Source organism: Caenorhabditis briggsae (assembly GCF_000004555.2).
Source record: "Caenorhabditis briggsae complete genome, chrV, whole genome shotgun sequence".
In the NCBI taxonomy this organism is placed as follows: Eukaryota; Metazoa; Nematoda; class Chromadorea; order Rhabditida; family Rhabditidae; genus Caenorhabditis; species Caenorhabditis briggsae.
The window spans coordinates 19,051,571-19,075,204 of NC_013488.2; the positions used below are offsets into that span (position 1 = coordinate 19,051,571).

Below are 23,634 nucleotides of genomic sequence, written 5' to 3' on the forward strand. Positions count from 1 at the left end.
ACTCGGACCGTCCCTTTGAGCCTATATATCTTACTTCTTTTGAAGAGATATCAAAAAGTGACAACTAATAGAATACTTATCATGATATTAGCAACATTTATTACTTAACCACTTTTTGATATCTCTCACAGAAAATGAGATACATGGGCTCAAAGTAGACGGTCCGGGTGGCGTTCTATTAGAGTGTTTACGGTAATCCCACAAAATTATGTCAACTGAAACTTAGACTCTAGTAAACTGAAAGTGTACTCAAACGTTTTTAAATAGTGCGAACAAGTTTCAGATAGTTTTCATAAGCGAATTGTCATATTTTCAGTTTGACGTCGCCTATTTTTTCAGGGAAACTCTACTCCTCCGTTGACATCCGCTATGCCGATACCAAAGACGTTGTGACTTGCTCCACAGGACGTGTTATGCTTATTGAGATCGTTATGAACTTCGTAGCTGTCTACCTGGTAAGACATTTTTCTTGGGATTAATCCAACATGATAAATCCATTTCCAGGCTCTCAAACGATCACGTCACGCCCTTCTTGTTGCCTTCACAACCAGCGCGTTTGTTTTCTGGAAGACCTTCTGGTACCTGGTCATGTACATTGCCCCACCAGCCGGAACCCCTTCTTTCTTCACTGACAACTATGGGTATTTGGGAATCACTCTAATCTTCTGGATTCCAAATGGTGTTTGGGTGGTTATGCCGTTTTTGGCCATGTGTGCACTTTGGAATCGTCTTGCCTTGCCAGTAGAGTATCAGGAGCAGTGAGTTTTTTCTACATCGTTAGGGAGCACTAACACAAATAGATTCCAAAAATCCTTCATAATAAAAATTTCAGAGAAAACAACAACTACGAAAAACCACCTGGATTGTCGTCGCCGTTGTCGTCGCCATAATTTATAGTTTTTACTAATTTTGCATTTTTTCCAAAATTCGATTTTGTTAATAAAACCAGTAATTTTGTTGAAGCATGGCTGAATTTTTAAGATAATTTTTTTTTCGATTTTAGACAGTGTTTCAGAACTCTTAAGCAAATTTTTGATTACCAAAGTTTGTCTTTTTTATACAAGAATGCTTAAAACTTACTTTTCCCACAGATTCTTACCTTTTCTCTATTGCCAGAAGATTATTGCCGCCGCCAGGCGGAGTGATTTTATTCGTGTCTCATGACCTCAATGTTTTATGTTTTCAAAATCAAAATGAACGGGCACCATCCCACACACACATATTCAGATTCTTAAATTCTTAGCCTTCTATAGACCCCGTCCTAATCCCAAGCCTCATTTCTCAGAAACCTTCTTTGGGCTTCTTTCCGGATTCCAATCTCCTCCCTATGCTCTTTCCTCATTTCATTTGCACCTAATGACACCTTCCCCTCTCTCACGACCCTCTTAGAATCCCACACTATTTCTCTCCCCCTCCTCTTCTAAAGGTTCCACCTGCCCCGTCCCTCTTCCATGAGTCTCCATGACAACCGTCGTCCATCTCTCTTTCTCTCTCCCACTCTCTCTCACTGGCTACTCAATTTCGAAATCTAAGAACATTTATGAAATCCCGGGACATGTACTAGTACTCTTTTATTTCCTGAGAACGATTACGTTCGTATAGAATATTTTTTATCCTTTTATTATTCCTACATACCTAGTTAGATGATGCCAACCAATCCAGAACCTCATGTAAAGGTGAAGAGGAATCTTCAGGCAACTGCAGACTTGCTAGATGCGTTGCAAGAAGTGAGTGTTTCAATTTTTGAAGCTTTTTAGAAGAACAATGCCGTTAAATTAACTTGAATGAAGTGCCAGCCGAACTTTGAGCCCATATATTTCAATTCTTGTGAAAGCAATCAACAAGTTGTCAACTGATAAAATTTTTTGATATTATGATAAACATTTTATCAGTGGGCCAGTATGTGATATTTTCTACACGGAATGAGATATCTGAGCTCACAGTTGATGGACTCTGACACGCTATTAGAGTGTTTTCGATGGTTACTGGTAACCAAGATTTCTTTATTCCTAGATTCCTAGATTTTTAGATCCCTAGATTCCTAGAATCCTAGATTCCTAGATTTCTAGATCCCTAGATTTATAGATTCCCAGATACCTAGATTTCTAGATTCCTAGAATTCCAGATTTCCAAACTTCTTTTTTCCAGGACCCCACCCTTCTCAACGATGAAGAATTCGTGCGTCGTCTCTCCATCCTTCGTGAGAAACACCAAGAAACCACAAATTTCCTAGCCAAGAAAGTCGGTGCTCCTCCACTCCCCACTGTGATATCCACCTCAAAAACTACAGAGTCCAAAACCATGCAATCCTCTTCAAGAATCCAAATGACTACTTCTACAAGTTGTCATCAGAGATACATAGATCCGCTAGACGTCCCTCGAAAGTCAGAAGGCGTGCGGAGGGAAGAGCCCGAGTATCATGAAGTTGAGCGGACGGGAAACACTTATGAACAAGAAGAAGAATCACACTATATGGTACCAAGGAACCAACGAGTTCATATAATGCCGCCGAAAGTGGTTCGTGTACCTCATAGAGTAGCTTCTCCACCACCTGTGGCATTTGTTCCTCCATCAAGGAGCACTATAGCTTCAGCACCTCCACCTCGTGAATCTAGGAGCCGTCAGGCCCCGCCTGTTCCATCAGCTCCTCCTGTTTCTGCATCAAGACATCGCCACCAAGCCCACACCGCAATCACTACTGCAATTCCACGGCAGTCATCCTCCCATCACCGATCCTCCAGTTTGCCACGTCACCGACACCATCCTCATCATCAGCATCATGGTTCTCAGAAGACCCCTAATTCAGCAACAATCCGACAGGTGCTAGCCGATGCTTCTGCCAAGTACAACCTTCCTACTACATCAGTTGCAATGCCAAATGGACATCTTCTTACGTCTACAAGCACTAAACACGTGCCAATTCAGCAGCCACAATTCGCCACGACCGCTGATGTAGTGGAAGAGAGTTTTTTGGAGGATGGGATGTCGGTGGATGAAGTTGTCGGGGATTCCCATAGATCTGTGAAAAGGCAATTGGAAACTGGAACTAATGAGCTGAAGATTCGCTCCAAGTCCATGCATAACATCCCAGAACCTCAGGTCACTATACCCAAACCATTCCAGTTATCATTAAGGTGAGTGGCAGCAATCCTTATAAAAATTTAGTTTGAAAATTTCAGAAAAACTATTGGGAATACCTACGCCAAAAAGTTTATGTCTGATATGATGAGTGAGAAACAACGACGAGAGGAGGAGGCGCAGAAGTCTCTGGAAAACACGAAATTCAAAGCCAAACCAGTGCCAAAATCCACGTACATCCCTACGAACACTTTTGCCACTGAACAGAAGTATGTAGAAGCGATAAGAAAGAAAGTGGCAGCGGTGGCAAGGAAGAAGTTTGAGGCGCAAAATGAAATGGTGCGATCAAAGAGTGAGGGAAATCTAGGTAGGTTTTGGATTGATAATTTTGGTTGCTATAGAACACTTTCAGCATCCATCAAACCCCTGGGATATGTACCACCAACTACATATGTGTCTCCGATTCCAGTGAAGCCAAATGCTAGAGGGAGGAGTGCAGCTACGAGAACAGCCGTTTTGATTCAGGAGGCGACAACGCCAAAGGGGATCAAGGTACATATAAAAGGGACCGAATTCATTGAGACCGATTTTCTTAGATTTAATTGAGACGTTTCAATGAGTAGTGAACTGAAAATATGTGTAAAACTACCTTAAAACCTTTAATAGAAGTGCCCTCTATGTATGTAGGTACCGTAGTACCTCTAATAGCAGCCCAACCAAAGCGTCAACTTTGAGCTCAATTATTTCGATCCCTGTGAAAGATATCAGAAACTTGTTAACTGATAAATTGCTTATCATAATATCAGAAGTGTTTTAATAGTTTGCACTTCTTTGATATCTTTGATGGGAACCGAGATAAATGAGCTCAAACTTGACAGTGCCCCTCTATTACAGGTTTTACGATAGTTGACTTTTTAATGGGGATTCAGATAACCAGGTGCAAAATTGGCAAAGCTAAAACCTCCTATTCAGAGCCACCGTCACCAATCCAACATGACACACAAACTGAGACATGGGAAGTGCACACTAGACACAACATCCGTGGTACAGCATAGAAGAACTTCTCCCCCGGATTTCAACAAGATTCATGCCAAGGTACATATTCTTTCAAAACTCAATATCTCTCAATTCCTCGTTTTCAGATCAATGAAGACTATCGTCGTGCTAACTCGAAGCCCTCCACCGTCCCGATTCCTTTCAAACTCTCTTCTTACCGAAGTCAATCTGCAACCACTCGTCATGCCCATTGCAAGGAAAAAGAGCCAGAACAATACAAACCATCTCCAAAAGCACCAAAACCAACTGAAAATCGAGTGCCTAGCACGCATTCGGCACAATTGAGAGAGGAACTCAATAAAGCGAGAATTCAAAAGGTACGGGCCGAGGAGGCCGCGAAGAATAACTACTGGGCGGAGGATAATCGAAGGAGGATCGCCACATTTCTGGGTGCCCGAAGTAAGACCGATGAGAATATTGCGATGAGGACAAAGATGAAAATGTGAGTTGCGGATTTTGAAAATTTTGGAATTAGAAAATGTAGAAAATTGAGAATTTGTAGGCAACAACAGCAAGAGACTACTCAGGAGTACATGCGGCAGTTGACAGAAATGAAGCAGAGGTACGGATTGATAGACTTTGATTCTGCAACTTCTAAACTCTTCCAGAGTACTCAATGGCCCTCTTATCATGGAAAAACAAACGGCATTAGCTCAAGAGCACCGCCTGAAACGGAAATTCGCTGAAAGAATGAATAGTGGCAAGGGAACTACTTCCACCCAGCTAAAAGTGGAATCCAGACGAGGATCTGAAGGTTCTAGTGCCGCTGGAACGTTTGTGGTGGAGAAGGATGATTATGAAGATGAGAACTTTGAGTCGAAGACGTCGTCTGGATCCAGGAAGTCTTCTCAATCAGAAAGTTCGTCGGAATCTGAAGAGTCATCATCAGAATCTGAAGCATCTTCTGGTAGAGGAGGATCATCGTCAGTTTCTGAAAAATCGAGTTCCTCTTCTTCAAAACAATCAGATGAAGAGGAAAATGAGTCATAAGGAATTCTTTAGAAAAGAAAATATTTTTAGGATGCGTCTTTTTTTTCTTGTGCTTTCTTTTAATATCAATTATGAACAAATTGTATTGGTGTTTCTCCTTCTTTGTTTCATTAAAGACTTTTTTATTTTTCTGACTTATTTTTTATACAAAAAAGGAGCTCCTTGAGATCCGCCAGTACATAAAAAAATCATACTTGTGGAAAAGATGGCCGGCCCGCTTTTTGAAAATTTGGAAATTTTAGAGCGAATTATCATTTTTCAATATGGTTTTTCTTCTTGGTGCGTCGCTCCATCCAAATCATCAGAATCTGAAGCATCGTCTGGTAGAGGTGGACCATCGTCAGTTTTTGGAAAATCGAGTTCCTTCTCTTCGAATAAAATCAGACGAAGAAGAGGAGGATGAGTCATAATTATGTGAAAAGAGAATGTGTTCCTAGAACAAAAATTTTTAGAATGCGTCTTTTTTTCTTGTGCTTCCTTTTAAATATCAATTATGAACAAATTGTATTGGTGTTTCTCCTTCTTTGTTTCATTAAAGACTTTATTCTCCTTTTATTACAAACAAGGAATAACGTATACAAAAAAAACTCTTCCTCCTCGAGATCCGCCAGTAAATAAACAGTTCCTCATATTAGTAGTCTGCTTCTCTGGATCTCTCTAGACTGCTATACTGTCTCGGTGAGGGGTCAGAGCATGAGCACCAATTCATGTATTTGCGGGAACGATAATAGAAATGTGTTGAGAGAGAGAGGGAGAGAGTTCGTATATTCGTCATGTGATGGAATTGACTAATAATATGTTTTGGTACTTTTTTCCTATTTTGGGATATTCGAAAACTTCCTAGCCCTGAAATGAACACTGTATAGATGCTGTTCACATTTTGAGCTAAAATATCTCTAGCGAAAATAATATAGTACACAGTTTAAATCCTCATTACTAACCGATCTACAGTACCGTTCAGTAAGATATTCAAAAATGTATTTTCAGTGGATTTTCGGCATTTTCAACAGTCTGTAGCTCGGCTGTCAACTGTCTTACGGAAAACGGGAAAAATAGTTGTCCCAAAAAAATGGACGAATAGCTAAAAATCTAGGAGGAAATCGCGAAAAATTTTGTAGATGCAAAGTTGCACATCTAGGTTTGTTTTACACCCTCCAAAATTTTCAAAAAGATCGGAAACTTAAAAACTAGAAGACGGGGTACGCTAACTTTAAAGACGCATAACTCAAAAACTAATGTTCTTAGCAATATAGTGAAAACTAAAAAAGTATTCGAAACTAAAATTCCCATATTTCTACAATTGAAAAAACTTGTCTAGCTACCATAGTTTCTGAGTTATGTGCCTTTAAAGGTGGCGCGTCCCTTCCCCCTCCGTCCTCTTGAGATTAAAGGCGCATAGGCCATCCTGAAGATGGTCAAAATGAAAATCAGTTCAAAAATACGTTTTTCTATATCCTATCGGCCGGTACTCCATCTAGAAACAGTACACCGATTTCTTCTCTCCATTCTTCAAGCTATACTAAATCTGCTCATAATTCCACCCCCGACCCTTTGGCATTCCCTTGCCACACCTCTAAACACTTGAAACCGACACCTATGTTTTCCAAAATGTCTCCTCACCATCCCCTGTCGAGAAAAAGGACTCTCTAGTGAATATATTTGGACAATATTTGGACAAGAGGGAGAGGAAAAGCGGCTTGGCTTGTGTTGAAGGATATATCCGAGTCTCTCTCTCCCTCTAGGTCAGGCCTTTCCTATACAAACAAATACCTTTTGGACAGGAGGAGATGGGATAGCAGGCGAAAAAGTACTACTTTTCTACTTTCTCGAAAATTGATTTTATTAGTTTTTTGATGTTTGATTAAAAGACTAAAAATTGAAATATTAGGCCTTTCCTCTAATAGAAGCCCATCCACACCGTCAAATTTGAGCTCAATTATCTCGGTTCCTTCAAAAGATATCAAAAATCTGTTCACTGATAAAATGTTTATCATAATATCATCAATACTTTACCAATTTAAAGTTTTTTGATATCTTTAATAGGAACCAAGATAATTGAGCTCAAAGTGCACTTAGGTTACTATAAGAGCATTTACGGTAATATTGCTCAATTATCTCGGTTGTTATACGAGATATCAAAAAACTTTCAACTAATAAAATATAGGTGATATTATGATAAATAATTTATTTATTGACAGATTTTTCATCTGTTTTACCGGAATTAAGATAATTGAGCTCAAAATGCACTTGGGTCACTATTAGAGCATTTACGGTGGTACTGTTACATTCACTTTGAGCTCAATTATCTCGGGTACAGTGAAAAATATCAAAAATTGGTTAACTGATAAAATATTGGTGATATTATGATGAATAGTTTACTAGTTGACAAATTTTTTAAATCTTTTACAGGAATCGAGTTAAATGAGCTCAAATTGCACTCGGGTTTCTATTAGAGCATTTACGGTGATACTGCTACATGCACTTCGAGCTCAACTATCTCGGTTCCTATACGAGATGCCGAAAATTTGTCTACTAATAAAATGTTGGTGATATTGTTTTAAGTATTTTATCAGTTGATAACATTTTTATATCTCTTAAAGGAACCGAGATAATTGAGCTGAAAGTATACTGTAGCTTGGCTAATTGTAAGTCGAGACAATGCGAGATCATTTAAGAGCCTAGATATGATTTCTGAAAAAGTGAGTGCGAGTTTTTAAGTAGAAAAATATAAAAATGAGAATTTTGTGTTTTTGAACTTACTCGTTTGTTTCGCTGTTTTTTGGGGTTCCAAAATCAGTAAAAGTTTATGTATTTGGGACTAAATTCAATTTTAACATTCTTTTTTTTTGTTGTTTCCGGCTATATGTGAATTTGGAAGAAAAATTGGTTATCTCGGGTTATTGGAGCTTTGTTTCAATATTCAAAACTTGGTTTCTAAAAAGGATGTAAATTCAATACTTTGGATTGAAAATTCCCATTTCCTCTGTCTCTATCTCTCTTCTCATACAATTTTTACGACCCGGTTCCCAGAAAGAAGGACAGTTTTATTTTTTCATGTTGATTTTCTTTTTTTTCCCGACCATATCCCACGATCCTTGTCAATTTTCAAGTGTTTGATTTTATTTTCTTGTAATTCAGATTCCACAGAAAGAAAAATGCTGAGCTTCCTGGTATACTCTCTTCTCTTCACCTCCACAGACGCCATCAAATGCTTCAGTTGCGCCAGTAACAATATGAAAGAGGTATGTAATTTTAGGCCACCGGAAGATTTTCTAGACCATCATCTCTTTCCAGAACTTTCTGACCAAGCAACGAGGTCCAGGAGGGCGGATTCAACTACCCAGAACGTTCAGTGATGATTGCAATGGGAGCACAAATATCATTAGGGACCGAAGCGCAGATGACTGTGGTGCCGGTGGTATTTGCGTTAAGTGGACCCAAACTGTTAATAATTCGGGTTAGTGTAACTTCAGGAAGTAATTAAAACAATTAATTACCCTAATTTATTATTCAGGTGCCTACAGCCAAATGACATTCCGTGGATGCTACAATAAAATGTTTAATTTGAATGATCCATCGGTGTTCAAACCACCCAATCACTCATTTTGCACACATTCGGAGGTAAATGAGCTTTACTGGGGCGTTTTAGAGCATTTTTGATAAACTACATGGTATTTAACTTTGCTTTTAACGTAGAAACTGTGACTGCGCGTTTGTGCCGCCCGTCTTCAACTTTGACCCAATTTATCTCGTTTTCTGTGTGAAATATCAAAAAGTGTTCAACTAACAAAATGTTTATCAGGAAATGTTAAATATTTTGTCAGTTGACAGATTTTTGACATCTTTCATAGAAACCGAGATGGTTCAGTTTAAAGGTATGCGTTATATACGGTAGGCTTCTAATAGGGATACGGCAAACTTTTTGTTTGAAAAATCTCACTTCTCGCGAAATCAATTGGCATTAATTTGAGAGTATGGGGGCCCTTCTATTACAGGTTTTACAGGAATTGTTTCAATTTTCAGGTCGACTTGGCTTGCCTATCCGATGCCTCGGTTATCGAAGACACTTGCTGGTGCCAAGGAGACTCGTGCAATGGAGCGAATTCGTCAAATTTCTATTTAATTTTGCTATTATGTTTTGTTGTTTTCTTATTAGCTACGCAATAAATGTTATACCCCTAGGGGTCTCTTGACACACTTTTCGTTTTATTTGCGCACTTTCGGTGCATGGCGCGTTTCTCGGGCGCGCATCCCGCTGGTTTGATGCATCGCAGTGCATTGTGCTTTTGAGACCGGCACGTGCTTTTGAAACCGAATTTTAATGAAAAAAGCGTGAAAAGAGCATCGAAAAGAGGCGACACAAAAGAGCACAAATCGACAGTAATCCTCTAAAACTTTTTGAAATTGCTTCATTTTTCTTGATTTTTCCCTACATGCGCCTTTAAATACTACTGTACAACTTTTTAAATTAAAAAAACATTTTTCGAACGAATTTTCAGCGAAAAAGATCAATGAACAATGTGCAATCAACGTCAAGGTATTTTTTGAGCACCGGAAAATTTTTAAAAACCCAAAAAGTCAAAATTACAGAGACAATAGTCGAAATGCCAGCGAGACTTCGAGTATTCAGGATCTTCTGATCAACGTAGAAGCCAACGATTTGTCGAGTGTGGTCAATGAAGAGGTCTCAATCACAATGTCGGCACCACCATCACCGGAAACGCCTCGGAAAATCGATTTTGAGTCGGAAATGTACATTTGATTAAAAAATACACTATAAAAATTGATTTTTCCAGAGAAAATCCCAAATCCGAGCGAGTAAGACGACGATTAACGCTGAAAAACTCGCTAGGCAGTGATTTAGAGAACGATGTGAGTTATTTTAGCTCGAAATTTGAGTTTTAAGCCAAAAATTCACAACTTCAGGGTGAGAAATCGACGCCTGTCCGAAAACCGTCTAGAATCTCGTATGACGAGCGGCTAACAGTGATTTGCGATAGTCAGACGTCGTCACCGCTTCGTAAGATCGTTCAGAATCCGCAGAAATGTAAATTCGCGCCAGAAAAAGTTTCAGACACTCCATCGCCGTCGCAGGAGCGTGAAAAGAGTCCGTTTGATGATGTGGTTCAGCCGAAGGGCTTTTTTGGATTCTTCTGGGAAGAAATGACAAGGTTTGTGTTGCTGAAAATTGCTTTTTCAGCTATTTTAAACTATTCGAATCGATTTTTCGAGAAAAAATTCATAAAAAATGAAGACTTCGACCAAATTTTCTAAAAATTGTATTAAAATGTGCAGAAAAGTATGTAGATTCTTATAGAAACAAAGAAAACATTTGCAATTTTTCAAAATATCGAAAACCGCTATCTGGGAACATCCGGACGGTTCTGGAGCAGTTTTTGAATTCCCGCCAAAACTGAAAATCCCGAAAAATTAGCGATTTTTCGAAAAAAATTGATTTTTCTTGGATTCTGTGCAAAAGTTTTAGACCTTTTCAGGTTTTTCAGCTGTTTTTGAAGATTCTCATTCGATTTTCCGATTTTTTGTCTGAAGTTTGACGGGGGATGGTGTTCTGGATAGAATATTACTGTAGGTTACTGTAGAGAAACTAGTAATTTGGGGGTTTTTTTATTGCAAACACAATCACGTCAAAATGCAGAAAAAAACGTTTTTAAAACTATAGAATACTAGGTTTTCTACAGTAATCTACAGTAATCAAAGACTATCCCCGTCGAATTTCAGAAAAAAACCGGAAAAATCGAAAAAGAATCTTCAAAAATAGCTGAAAAACCTAAAAAGGTTTTAAAATTTTGCATAAAAATCAGAAAAAGAAACCAAATTTTCTCTCGAAATATTACAAAAATTTTTGGATTTTTCTAGCAATTTTAAGCCGAAATTTGATGAAATTTCAGCTAAAAAATAAATCAAGATGACTGAAAATCAAGAAAATGACCTAAAAAAGACATAAAGTAGGCGAAAATAGGTCTAGAATCATTTAAATTAATCTGAAACCTGATAACTGGTTTTCTCAAGTTTTAGACGAATTTTGATAATTTTTTAACCGATTTTAGTCTATTTTGAGTTATTTTCAGGAGATTTTCTATCATATTTTAAATTATTTTGTGTTATTTTCACCGATTTCGGCCAGTTTAAAAATGTGACAATTCTAGGATTAATTCAGACCAATATAGTTCATTTAAGGTCGTTTTTTTGCTTCTCTCAATTCATTTTTGATGATTTTCAGGTCAAAATTAGTTTTTTTAAAGTCCAAGTACCTCCCAGAAGTTTCCATAAATGCGATTTTCGAGATTTCGAAATTTTTCAGAATTTTTTCTTTATTGCTAAGTATGTGAATCTAAATTTTTTTCTACAATTTTTTGATGCAATTGAGCTCTTGCCATTCTTCGAAATCGAATTTCCAAACAAAAATCGGTTAAAAAAGCCCAAATCTCGATCAAAACCTTCACATTCCAGAGGCTACTCTCTGCACAACGACCATGCTCGTTTCTCGGAGAAGCGTCGAAAAGTTTACGCGTTCCTTCGAATCCCTCTGGAACTCGAGCAGTTCCTGGCCTACGGCCTTCTCCAGTGCATCGACTCCTTCTTCTATCTCTTCACATTTCTACCCCTCCGATTTCTAATGTCAATTTTTGGTGCGCTTTTTCGAGTGAAACGATGGACGTCTGCGGAGACTTGCGACTTTTTAAAAGTCCTTATCATTTTTGCGGCTTCCATGTTGATTCGGGAGATTGGTAAGAAGCAAGAAAATTCGAGAAGACATCCCAAATGGATGGAAAAGTTTCAGATTCATCATTTCTATATCATCAAGTAAGGAGTCAGGGGACCATCAAGCTGTACATTTTCTACAACATGTTAGAGGTTGCCGATCGATTGTTTAGTAGTTTGGGACAGGACATGTTCGACGCACTACTCTTCACTGCCAACTCGGAACGTCGTCTATCCGCTGGCCACATCGTCCGAACCACTCTCCACCTCATCGTCGCCATCGTCTACGCCACTATTCACTCATTTCTAGTCATTCTCCAAGCCACCGTCCTCAACGTGGCATTCAATTCACACAACCAAACCGTACTTGCAATTATGATGAGCAATAACTTTGTGGAGTTGAAAGGGGCTGTATTCAAGAAGTTTGCAAAGGCGAATCTGTTTCAAATGGCTTGCAGTGATGTTCGAGAACGATTCCATATTTATGCACTACTGTTTGTGGTCATGATTCGAAATATGACTGCTGTCAATTGGAATGTCGACTCGTTTGCGGAAATGGTGCCGGATATCGTAAGTGGAGAAGAAGATTTAGATTCAAAGTTGTAGTCCTGGACGTTTCAGAACTCGACATTTCAGAACCACGACGTTTCAGAACTTTCCTGCATTTTTGCATAGTGGTTTTTCCACAACAAATGAGCATTCCTCATTTAAATTCGTTTTTTTTCTGCTTTTTCAACCGTTCTCATCTACCGTACTCCAAATAATGGCTCCGCGTCGCTTCGAAACCGCGTCACTTCGAAACTGCGGTACTTTGAAACCAGTCATTCCGAAACCGTGGCAATGCTGGCGAATGAACAAATTTCAGACTGCAAAAAAATATTTTAGTGTTTTCAAGTATGGTTTTTCTGATAGAATACATTCTGAAATCTAAAAAAATCCCAAATTTAATTGATTTTCAAAATTCTATCAGAAAAAGCATATTTGAAAACCCTATATTTGTTTCTGTAGTCTGAAATTCATCCATTCGCCTGTATTACCACAGTTTTAAAACGACCGGTTTTGAAGTGTCGCAGTTTCGAAGTGACGCGGAGCCATTATTTGGAGTACGGTAGATGAGAAAAAGCAGAAAAACAACAAATTGGAATGAGCAATACAAATTGAAATGAGCAATACAACAAATTGAAATGAGCAATACAAAATGAAATGAGGAACACAAAAACCACTATACTAAATGCAAAAAAGTTCTGAGACGTTGCAGTTCTGAAGCGTCGGGTTCTGAAACGTCGTGGTTTTGAAACGTCGCCTAACAGGTAATTTTTTCAGATAATGGTCGTCGGCTGCGAGTACTTTGTGGATTGGCTGAAGCACGCATTCATCACAAAATTCAACGAGATTAATTCAGAAGTGTACAAGGACTTCACAATAACCATAGCGTTCGATGTAATCCGAAGTCGGGAGGAGAGCGCGTTCAGTGACTATTCGGATCAGGTGGCAAGGCGGATGGGCTTCATTCCGATTCCATTGTCGATTATGATCATTCGAGTGTTGAGTCAGACGTTTACACTCGATAATTGGGGATCGATTATTGTTTTTGGTAAGTTATTATGATCATCAATCCACTTATAAATATCATTGGCTTCCAGTAATCGGTTGGTTCCTCCTTCTTGCCATCAAGTGCTGTAACGGTGTCATTATGCTGGGAAAGGCTTGCCAGCACGTCAAACGCTTCCGCGATATCCAGGCTCGATCCGAGTTCGAGCTGTTCCGCAAACGAATGGTCGAGAAGAAGAGCAAATCGGCGCCCAACTCGCCGAGAATGTCTTTGATCGATTTTACAGGTACCTAATTATACTTAATTAGAACTAATTAGACCTAATTACAACTATTTCCAGACGTACTCCATCAACCGGCAGCTGGAAAAGGATTCACTGTTTCCGACATGCTCAGTCAGTGGGATGAGTTACAGCCTAGCTTGGTGAGTAATTAACTCTAATTAAGCCCTAATTAGCATTTATTTTAGCTCTCTGATAATCGCCGAAGCACGGATAGAGATACAGCGATTTCTGGGTTGATGGCTAGGAATGACGAGAGGACGCCGAGACGAGCCGTTAGTATGGCACATATTCCAAGGTAACTTATTACTAATTAGTCTAATTAATTACTAATTAGAAGACTAATTAGAAGATCAAAGATATTTTTAAAATTGGATCTTTTTTCTAGACGAGACAGAAGTGAGCCGCCAGCGGCGAGCATTGATCAGGAGCCAACGGACACTGATGAGCCGCCGATCACCATCGCAACGTCGGCTTCGCAAGTGAACTCTGAACAGGCTTCGCCAACGAAAAAGAAAGCGCCGGCACCGGTGACGGCTCCAGTATTGACTACGACGTCTTCTGATGAGTTGGCAGATGTGACAGCGTACAAGATGCCGGAGCAAGGTGTTCAGAGGATAGAATAATTGTTTTTTTTTCTTGCTTCTTTTCCTACGGGTGTCTTTTTTCTCTCGGTTTCTTTACACAACTTGTCGAACACAAACACATTTCATTCGCTTTCTGGTATTGAATTTTAATATGGTTTTAAATATTAAAAGTTACAAATTTGTAATAATAAAGATTTCTATTTGGGATTCATGACATGAAACATGAGATTTACAAATACTAAGAAAGTAAAGATTCTTTAGGATGAAGAGTCAGTTTCTAAAATTGCAGAAAAACGGATTTTCTGGTAATTAAAAAAAATATATTTCAATTGAAAAACAATTTATCTTATGAATAGTTTGAAAAAAAACTGCAACACATTCAAAAAGTTTATTGATAATGATCTTATAAGAAGAAGAAAATTCGAAAAAAAATAAATTCTAGGCGAAAAGAACTGCTTGGATTAAACTAGAAACCGAGGTTGGGTTGATGGCTAGGAATGACGAGAGGACGCCGAGACGAGCAGTTAGTATGGCGCATATTCCAAGGTAACTAATTTCTAATTAGATTAATTACTTACTAATTAGAAGGCTAATTACTTACTAATTAGAAGACTAATTACACTAATTAGAAAATCAAGGATATTTTAAAAATTAGATCTTTTTTTCCAGAAGAGACAGAAGTGAGCCGCCGCCGGCGAGCACTGATCAGGAGCCAACGGACACTGATGAGCCGCCGATCACCATTGCCACGTCTGCCTCACAAGTGAACTCTGAACAAGCGTCGCCAACAAAAAAGAAAGCGCCGGCGCCTGTGACGGCTCCAGTAGACATGAAACATGAGATTTACAAATACTAAGAAAGCAAAGATTTTCTTGGATGAATGTCAAAAAGAGTCAGTGTCTGAAATTTCTGAAAAAAAAACGGATTTTCTGGTAATTAAACAAATTCAATTGAAAAACAATCTCTTATTCCGAATAGTTTGAAAAAAACTGCAACACATTGTAGAGGTTATTTTTATCACAAATTGGCACATACCATAAACACTAATAGAAAGCCACCCGAATGGTCAAATTTAAGCCCATGTATTTCATTTTCTGTGAAAGATATCAAAAAGTGGTTAACTGATAAAATGTTTATCACGATATCAGCAAAAATTCATTAGTTAACCACTTTTTGATACCTCTTACGGGAAATGAGTTATATAGGCTCAAAGTGGACGGTCCGGATGGCGTTCTATTAGAGTGTTTACGGTATCTTTTTTTTTTAATAATTAGGTTTCAATCCAAAAACTGCTTACAGAGATATTTTTAATCGAGCAGGGCCTTCTTCTTTTCTGTCACAACTTTTTATCAGGCGTGCCCGAACTGTACACACTAACACTGGTTGACCAGGCTGCGCCCTAGGTGACTAGGGTACTATGAACTATGGTTTTGCCAGGATGGCTTCCGCCAGAAAACAATCCCTCGAAACTTCTCGACGAGCACTTGAAACATGGGTTTATTGGACCACAAATACTCCTTCGACGAATCGGAGGAAAGTAGATACACGCTGTGAGTTTTAAATATTGGAACTTAAACAGATATGAAGTACACTAGAAGTGTTTCAGAAGTTGTGCTTATTTTACAATAACTGAAGTAAAACACAACAACATTAATAGTTTTGGTACAGGAAATTTGAGGAAACCATTCCGAAATAGTTATTCTTAACTTTAATAAAAGATTTAACGCACCATCTTACCTTACTTTTTCTCAAAAATGGTAAAGGAGTTCGGCTCTTGTCGGCTATTTTGGTCATTGTAGATCCTTTTAGCCTTCTTCCTTATTTTTACATTTTCTTCATTTTTTCTTGAATTTCAATATTTCAGTGCGAAACTAGTTATTTTATATTTTTATTCTAAATGGTCACAGTCCAATTACCATTTCTTTCAATGCCCTCGTAAAAAGTTAAATTTTATAAATTTTCCTAAACAAGAACTATCAATTTTTCGTGACGATTCATATGAAGACTGACTTCTGCAATTCTCCTGTACTCGTTTAATGGGATAATTTCAGGTTTGTGAATTTCGCCTTTTGTGTCTATGTCGATCGACAGCACAATGATGAAAGTATGTACACTCCGATACTTGTTATTTTGCGAAGCTCCTATTTTTCAGAGTGTCCGCCATATGTCTTAAAACAAATGGTAGCTCATTGTGTCGAAAAAAGTTCTTATGGCAAAAGTAAGTTCTTGTTGGGTCGAGAACTATTAATCGAAAAATTCAGACAAATGTGAGGAAATAGTGGGCAGAGGAGCCGCGACGTTCTGTCATTTAATTGGTTTGGGTAAGCCGCAATAAACCAATGGCAATGAAACTTCGAAAGCTTTAAGGCTCATTTTGTGGCGCAAACAATGCTAACTACGAGAGATTATTGCCACAGAATACTACGACAACCACTTCAACGACAAGTACAACAATGAAACCAGTGGAAACAACGACTAGTTCTTTTCCCGCTTCTGCATTTTTTGGTGGTGCTGTTGGAGGTTTCATTTTTGGCCTTCTATTCATGACCATTTTCCTGTGTTTCTGCAAAAAAAAGCCCAAATCGGATGACGGACTGGACGCTGAAACCGGAAAACGAAAAAAAAAGTCGAAAACAGCTCAGGTACAAATACTACTGGAACAACAGGAACAGGAACTACAAACACGGGAAAAACCAAGAATAAGAAGAAAGATAAAAAGAGAAAGGATAAGAAGGTTAAAAAGACTAAGAAGTCAAAAAATACTACGGAGACCAACACCGCCACGGCTTATTGAGAAATTGGTCTTGAACAACTTACTTGTACAAAATGTTTCAACGTGCTTTATTTAAGTCTAAAATAAAGGTTTTGATTTAAAAATCTTGTTTCCAAAAAGGTGCACTTTCAAATTGCTAGATAAATTTTGGAGTATCTAAAACTTACCTAGATTGGAAACATTAATTTTCTTTATATTTTCAGGTGCTATTTTTTTGTCCGACAACACATGAGACAAAATTTGAAATATCAGCTACGAAATACTGCTTTTAGTAAATTTAAATTTTCTAGCCTGAATTCTAGCCTGACTCATTAATTTTCTAGCCTGAAAAGTTTTCAGAAAACTGTAAGCTATTCATACTAATTGAGAAAAAAAGTTCAAAAGTTCAGTTCCGCCTTGCATTAACTCTCATTACAAAATAGCTACTACTTCGACCACGACGACAACAACTACAACCACCACAGTTGCGACTACAACCAAAGATAATTCGTTTCCATTCGCTACCACGATGGGAGGATTTTTGATTGGAGCTGCAGTTGCGGTTGTTCTCATGTTCTTCATTTCTTACATTTTCAAAAAGAAGGGCAAAAAGCAAGAAGGTGGTACTACCACTACAGGAGAAGCAAAGAAGCATAAGAAAAACAAGAAAAATAAGAACGGAAAAACATCTGGAACCACTACAAAAGATGGAACTACTGGTACGGGGACTTCTGGAACTCATAACACAACAACTGGAAAAACTCAGAAAACGAAGAAAAAGAAGGGAAAGAAGGCTAAAAAAGCGAAGAAGGGCAAAAAGGAAAAGAAGCAAACAACCACAGGGACCGCTTCATCTGGTATTTGAAGTTCCAAAGAATTTTACTCGTTAAACACCTGTGTATCAAAGTTTTTTGATAGCCGAATTTTAAATAATAAAAAAAAAAAAATTTTTATATTAATTCTTAATCGTAAAAGTTCCCCATTAAAAGACGGTTTAAGCCCTCATGAAATGAACTCATCCAGTAAAAGGAAGCTGGTATCAGTAACCATAATAAACTTTCAAAATCAGGTCATTAACACGTAAGGAATGTTGCGTTCTTCAGTACCCACGTAGATGTGAGTGCTGGCGAGCCACGTTCATCTATTATAGTCATCCTCTGAGCAATCAACATCGCTCACAACGAGTATGATGATGCGTCAAGTAAGCCTGCGAAGTTTATAGATTTGTATTCAATTTTTCTTCTTTAGGTGATCTTCCTAGTTCCGATCCTTCTGTTCCCAGCAATCTGGGGCCACGAGGCTTATGTTCATATCACTGGACAACTCTTCTGCAATGGAACACCATATCAACACGAGAAAGTGACTCTTTGGGAGAAGAATTATGGTGGGTTCGGAAACTCACTACTTTTGGATTTTTCTGAATTTTTCAGTGTTTGCTGATAGCTTTGGAGCAAAGACCAAGACCGATCCGAATGGGTATTTCGAACTGAAAGCTACTCTTAATGATGCGGTATGTCTTTTTTTTTTAATTGGTTATTTTTGGAGCTACTGTAATTCCAGATGTACTTCCCCAAACCCTACTTTTATATGATCAACTGGTGTATGGAGAAGCAGTGGTGGAATGATGATAATGGTGACAAATTGGTGTGTTCGGACTCACTGAAGGTGTTCGTTCCAGCGCAATACATAAATAACGAGTCGACAGCAATAATTGTTAGTTATTTTCCTCTTAATCGTAAAACCTGTAATAGAAGTGCTCCTGACTTCTAACTTCTAGGGAATTTTTCTCGGTTTCTGGGAGAGGTATTGAAAAGTTGTCAACTGATAAATTGTCTATCAAAATGCCAGAAGTATTTTGTCAGTTGACACTTTTTTGATATCTTTCATAGGAGCCGAGAAAACTTGGCTCAAAGTTAACAGTTGGGGGGGGGGGGCTCTTCTATAACCGGTTTTACGTTAATTGATTTTCAGAAGTGGGAGATGAATCGAGTTGAGCTGACACAGGTGGAAACTCAATTCGCTGGACTGGAAGCTGTGTTGAAAGGAGTCATGGGGCAAAAAGGAGAGTGTCGTCGGATTCTGAAGGAGGATCGCAAGGACACGCCGATCTAATTCTTTTGTTTTTCCACAAAAGGCGACTCTAGAAAATTCAAGCTACTATGTAGATGTGATAAAAGTGAAAACGTTTTATTGTGTGTTTTATGAATGAATGATTTTTTTTGAGAAGATTTTTTGTTCTGAATTTCTTGATCTTCTAAATTATGGATTGTTTTGGAATGGTAGCCTTTGGGTATCTCCAAAAAAAATTACAGACCTAAACCGAAAAGTTAGAACACAACTGTGGGACGCTTGGGAGCTGGGGGTCTGACTATTGGAGAAGGAGTTCCGAGAATCACTTTAGCAGATCCAGTTCCAGCAAGGCTGTATGGGAACTTTGGGATTGTGGAACTTCCGAAATGGTATCTGTATCGTCGTACTCTGATTCTTCTTGTTCCGTCCAGCTATATTTTTTTATTCCGGCTAGTTCAAGCATGCTTTAATTAACTATTCCATGATCTAATCTGATTTTTTTTCACTTTCCCCCCGCATTTTCTCCCAAAAGATCCCTATCAAAGTAGGTCAACAGTTAGCATGCGTTTTTTTTCTATTTCCGTTTGAAACCTATATAAACCATCGGGTGTGAAAGCGAATTTCCAATAAACGTTTTCGTTTTTTCTCCCGTCTTCTCCAAAATGGGAAGACTAGCCATAGAAAACTATGTGGTTGTTAGTGTGGCACTGGCAGTGATCACTGCCGCTTGTCAAATTCTATTCCTTCCGTTTCTATTCTCTGAAATCGACGCTATTCGTGAGGAGTTCGATTTGGAGATTCGAGAAGCGCTGAAAAGTTTTGAGAACTCTTATGACGGTCTTGCTGGAATTCGACCGATTTCTATTAGGAAGCAGAGGGAGGCAGCAAAAGAGTGAGTTGTTTCTTTAAATACCGTAAAACCTGTATTAGAAGGGTCGGCCCTTCTATTTTTCCAAGGTACCTCCGGAGGGCCCTTCTATTATAGGGGCTCTTCAATTAGAGGGGGCCTTCTATGTCTTCAAGCCCCTCTCGTAGGGCCCCTATTATAGAGGGATCCTTCTATTAAAAGTGCCCTTCTAATACAGGTTTTAAGGTACTTGCTGAATGCAATATACAGTAAAACCTGTAATAGAAGGACCCCTCATACTGTCAAGTTTGATCTCAATTACCCCGATCCTCATGAAACATATCAAAAATGTGTCAACTGACAGAATACTTCTGATATTATGATAAACATATTAACAGCTGACAACTTTTCGATATCTTCTACAGGAAGCAAGATAAATTGGCTCAAAGTTGGAAGTCAGAGGGCTTTTCTATTACAGGTTATCATGACATACACTAGCTTCTATTCGAAAAATTGTAAATTTCCAGAATGGTCACTGCTGACCAAACATCCTCAGGACCTGCTGATCATCGATTCAACCCAATAGCCCCATCAGGTCCCCCGCTCGCAAACGCAGCCAAAACACACCGAGCTGAAGTAATAGATAGTGCAGAATCTGTGACCTTCCCACCATCCTCTCCGTCATTGTTTAGTCCTGAACTTCGCAAGCTTGCTCGAGAAGCCCCCACGCCTACTGATGAGTATGAGGGAGAAGAATCAGAGTATGACGATACAGATACCATTTCGGAAGTTCCACGAGATCCACGATCCCAAAGTTCACCCCATAGTCTTGCTGGAACTGGATCTGCTAAAGTGATTCTCGGAACTCCTTCTCCAATAGTCAGACCTCCAGGAACCAAACCAACTGCTCACCCAACACTTTTACACTCTGGAGAACGCCAAATACCTCCTGCTGGACCCCTTCCTATCTGCCCTCTAGAAGAGAATCGATGTCCGCCTGGACCTCCAGGACCACCAGGTCTTCGTGGTATTCCTGGACAATCAGGAACAGATGGAAACGATGGATTGTCAGGAGCCGACGCGATGGATGAGTTGGTCCCAAGCTTCCCACAGTTTTGTTCTACCTGTCCACCTGGACCAGATGGAAAACCAGGCCAACCCGGACCAACTGGAAAACCCGGACTTGTTGGAGCTCCAGGAATTCCTGGGCCTATGGGGAAGAATGGGCAGCCAGGAGCCCCTGGAGGATACGGTAGTCCTGGAAAACAAGGAGCAATGGGATCAAGAGGCGCTGCTGGATCAGTCGGGCAGGATGGCGTGGTCTTGTTGAACACGAAGGGACCAAAGGGACCACCTGGAAAGCCTGGAACCGAGGGACAACCAGGCGAGGATGGCACTAATAACAACACTCCAGGACCTATTGGAGAACCAGGAATGCCTGGAGACATAGGAGCGTCAGGAGCAGGAGGGCTGTATGGTAGAAGAGGTGACATTGGAAATCTAGGCATTCGTGGAGAGAATTCTGAAGTCTGCACTTGTGAGACACTCACGAAGAAAGCCATTCAAAATGCTGAGAATTCCGCCTATTCCGCTGTAGAAGCCATGGCTATGACCCAAGGTCCCCAACCACCACCGATCATTCCAGAAATTAGAAGAACTCCCCAGAAGGCTTCTGCAATTGCTACTGATGGACTTCCAACACTGGATGAGCTTCGGGGCAACTACCGAAAGAGACCATTGACGTTTGCACAGGAGGATGGCGCACAAAAATTTGCTGTGGCACCTAGCGAAGTGGCAATCAATGAGGAGCCTACTGTTCAACAAGATGCAGTACCAGCTAGTCAATTTTCGGTTGGTAAAGCTGAGAACGTGGATCAGAAAGTTGAAAGCGCTCCAGAGCCAGATTCATCAGATGTCCCAGATACAACAGATATAACAGAGACCCAAGAGACCATAGAAGAGCTTCAAGAGAATGTTGAAAGCCCTGAAACCATTGTCATTGATGGAGGATCTGATGATTCTGAATCAGAAGAAGAAGAACCGGAACCAGCAGCTTCCCAAACTCGTCCTGCTCTATTTGCTCCTCCTCGAGCCCAACTTCCTACAGTATCCACTGGTCCACAAGTCAGCGTAATGAATCAAGCCCTGAATCTCTCTCCACCAAAGGTTCATGCTGTGAAGACGTCCTTGCCACGTATCAACGGAGACAGTCGTCAGAAGCCATTCGATGGTGATGCGGAAATAGTGAAGAAGACACGTGGCGAAGGATCGACGAATAAGAGAAGAAGGATTGTGAAGGTGAAGAGAGTGCCATGGAGGCATCCAGCTTTTCGAGTATTCTCGGTGAGTATCCTGTTATTTAAGATTCCTTTAAAGATATAATTTCAGACCACAAATGAAAACTTTGCCTATAACATGGACGAGGGAGAGAAACCATTCCGTATCGAGAAGGAAATCGCGAGAGAATCCGAGAAGAAAGTAGTCAACTCGAAGGAAATTCGACGAGCGCCAAAACGATTGAGAAGAAAGCCAAAGCACGGGAAAACTGATAAGGTTTTCCTTTTATCTTAAAACATCGGTCTCAAAAAAGGTATTTTCAGAAACTCCGTCGAGTTCATGTCACTCCATCCAAGAAGCTTGCCTACCAACACCGTCAGAACTCAAACATCCTGGAGAATATTGCACAGAGTTTGGGACTTATTGAGAATCAGCCGAAGCTGAATCAGAAACAACGGAAGCAGAAGAAGATGAATCGGGTGCCCATACCATAATAGTTTTAGATTTTATGAACTTCTATATTATTTTGATTTAAGAAAATAAAGTATGCAGATGAAGAATTGATGTAAGCTCAATATTCCCTATCGCGAAAAATAGCAAACATTCAAAAAAGCCTAAAATCAAAAAAAATCCACATGAAAAAAATGTTGAAACACTCCAAAACATATTGAACTAATATGCTTGTCTGAGAAAAAAAGGTTAGAGAGTATTTTTTGCAGTCTGAATACGGTAGCGATATCGAAGCGGAGAGCCTAAATAGCACACATAAGGTGGAGACACAGACACTTTTTCTCTGCGCCTCAACCTTTTTTTCTCAGACAAGCATAATATTAGGTTGCTAGGAAAGTTTCTTTCTCTTTGGCAGTGTTGTTTTTGAGGTTCGATATCTGGACCTCAAAGTGGTTTAGCGGGCTAAATTTTTTTGTTGGAGAGCTGTGTTCAGTGTCTATTAGATCGTAGATTTTTTTATTATTATTATCTCTCTTCAACTGAATCAACTAAAAATTCTGACTTCGGATTGGAGAATCAAGTTATCAAATCTGATGAAAACTGTCAGAATCCATATAGTTGCTAATCAACTTGCTTTAACATTTTTGATAGTATTAATTGATACCAAGGCTGTGTGGTCGCGACTTCAGGAAAATCCGCGGTCCACCGTTATTTTGAACAGCCGTTCTTATTATGAAGACGTTACTGGAATTTTCTAGAATGTTCTGGATCTTTCTGGGATTTACTGGAATTTTCTAGAATTTTCTGGATCTTTCTGGAATTTACTGGAATTTTCTAGAATGTTCTGGAACTTCCTAGGGTTTTCTGGAATTTTCTAGAATGTTCTGGATCTTTCTGGAATTTACTGGAATTTTCTAGAATGTTCTGGAACTTTCTGGAAGTTTCTGGAATTTTCTAGAATTCTATGGAATT

General features: G+C 39.2%; 6 protein-coding genes across 6 annotated transcripts in view; all 6 read left to right on the top strand.

Annotated features, from left to right (window-relative positions):
- The window catches only part of CBG05606, a gene marked incomplete at both ends in the record, with an annotated part of 1,801 nt that extends 911 nt beyond the window's left edge, over positions 1-890 (top strand). The window contains 3 exons of the mRNA XM_002638519.1: positions 340-455; positions 505-758; positions 833-890. Coding sequence (XP_002638565.1) covers positions 340-455; positions 505-758; positions 833-890 — 428 coding nt within the window. The remainder of the gene's footprint in view (positions 1-339; positions 456-504; positions 759-832) is intronic.
- Positions 891-1,643: 753 nt separating this feature from the next.
- On the top strand, positions 1,644-5,124 carry CBG05607 (the record flags this gene model as incomplete). Its single annotated transcript, XM_002638520.2, has 8 exons — positions 1,644-1,727; positions 2,149-3,134; positions 3,180-3,445; positions 3,491-3,630; positions 4,051-4,173; positions 4,221-4,576; positions 4,637-4,696; positions 4,743-5,124. The coding sequence occupies 8 exons, from the start codon at positions 1,644-1,646 to the stop codon at positions 5,122-5,124; spliced, it is 2,397 nt and encodes a 798-aa protein (XP_002638566.2).
- A 3,155-nt stretch (positions 5,125-8,279) lies between these two features.
- On the top strand, positions 8,280-14,305 carry CBG05609 (the record flags this gene model as incomplete). The annotated part of the gene is made up of 14 exons (XM_045238615.1): positions 8,280-8,366; positions 8,419-8,581; positions 8,639-8,745; positions 9,148-9,222; positions 9,662-9,876; positions 9,921-9,996; positions 10,051-10,295; positions 11,596-11,873; positions 11,927-12,417; positions 13,171-13,441; positions 13,491-13,685; positions 13,740-13,822; positions 13,868-13,977; positions 14,068-14,305. 14 exons carry the CDS (start codon positions 8,280-8,282, stop codon positions 14,303-14,305), a joined length of 2,634 nt encoding a protein of 877 aa, XP_045092997.1.
- Positions 14,306-14,753: 448 nt separating this feature from the next.
- On the top strand, positions 14,754-15,122 carry CBG27327 (the record flags this gene model as incomplete). The annotated part of the gene is made up of 2 exons (XM_045238616.1): positions 14,754-14,812; positions 14,936-15,122. The coding sequence occupies 2 exons, from the start codon at positions 14,754-14,756 to the stop codon at positions 15,120-15,122; spliced, it is 246 nt and encodes an 81-aa protein (XP_045098456.1).
- Positions 15,123-15,757: 635 nt separating this feature from the next.
- Positions 15,758-19,130, top strand: CBG05612 (the record flags this gene model as incomplete). Its single annotated transcript, XM_045238617.1, has 9 exons — positions 15,758-15,816; positions 16,318-16,484; positions 16,634-16,786; positions 16,904-17,104; positions 17,429-17,737; positions 18,301-18,402; positions 18,449-18,528; positions 18,579-18,731; positions 18,990-19,130. 9 exons carry the CDS (start codon positions 15,758-15,760, stop codon positions 19,128-19,130), a joined length of 1,365 nt encoding a protein of 454 aa, XP_045092998.1.
- Positions 19,131-19,750: 620 nt separating this feature from the next.
- On the top strand, positions 19,751-22,706 carry Cbr-col-163 (the record flags this gene model as incomplete). The annotated part of the gene is made up of 4 exons (XM_002638523.1): positions 19,751-19,980; positions 20,463-22,278; positions 22,324-22,488; positions 22,536-22,706. The coding sequence occupies 4 exons, from the start codon at positions 19,751-19,753 to the stop codon at positions 22,704-22,706; spliced, it is 2,382 nt and encodes a 793-aa protein (XP_002638569.1).
- Positions 22,707-23,634: the final 928 nt, after the last annotated feature.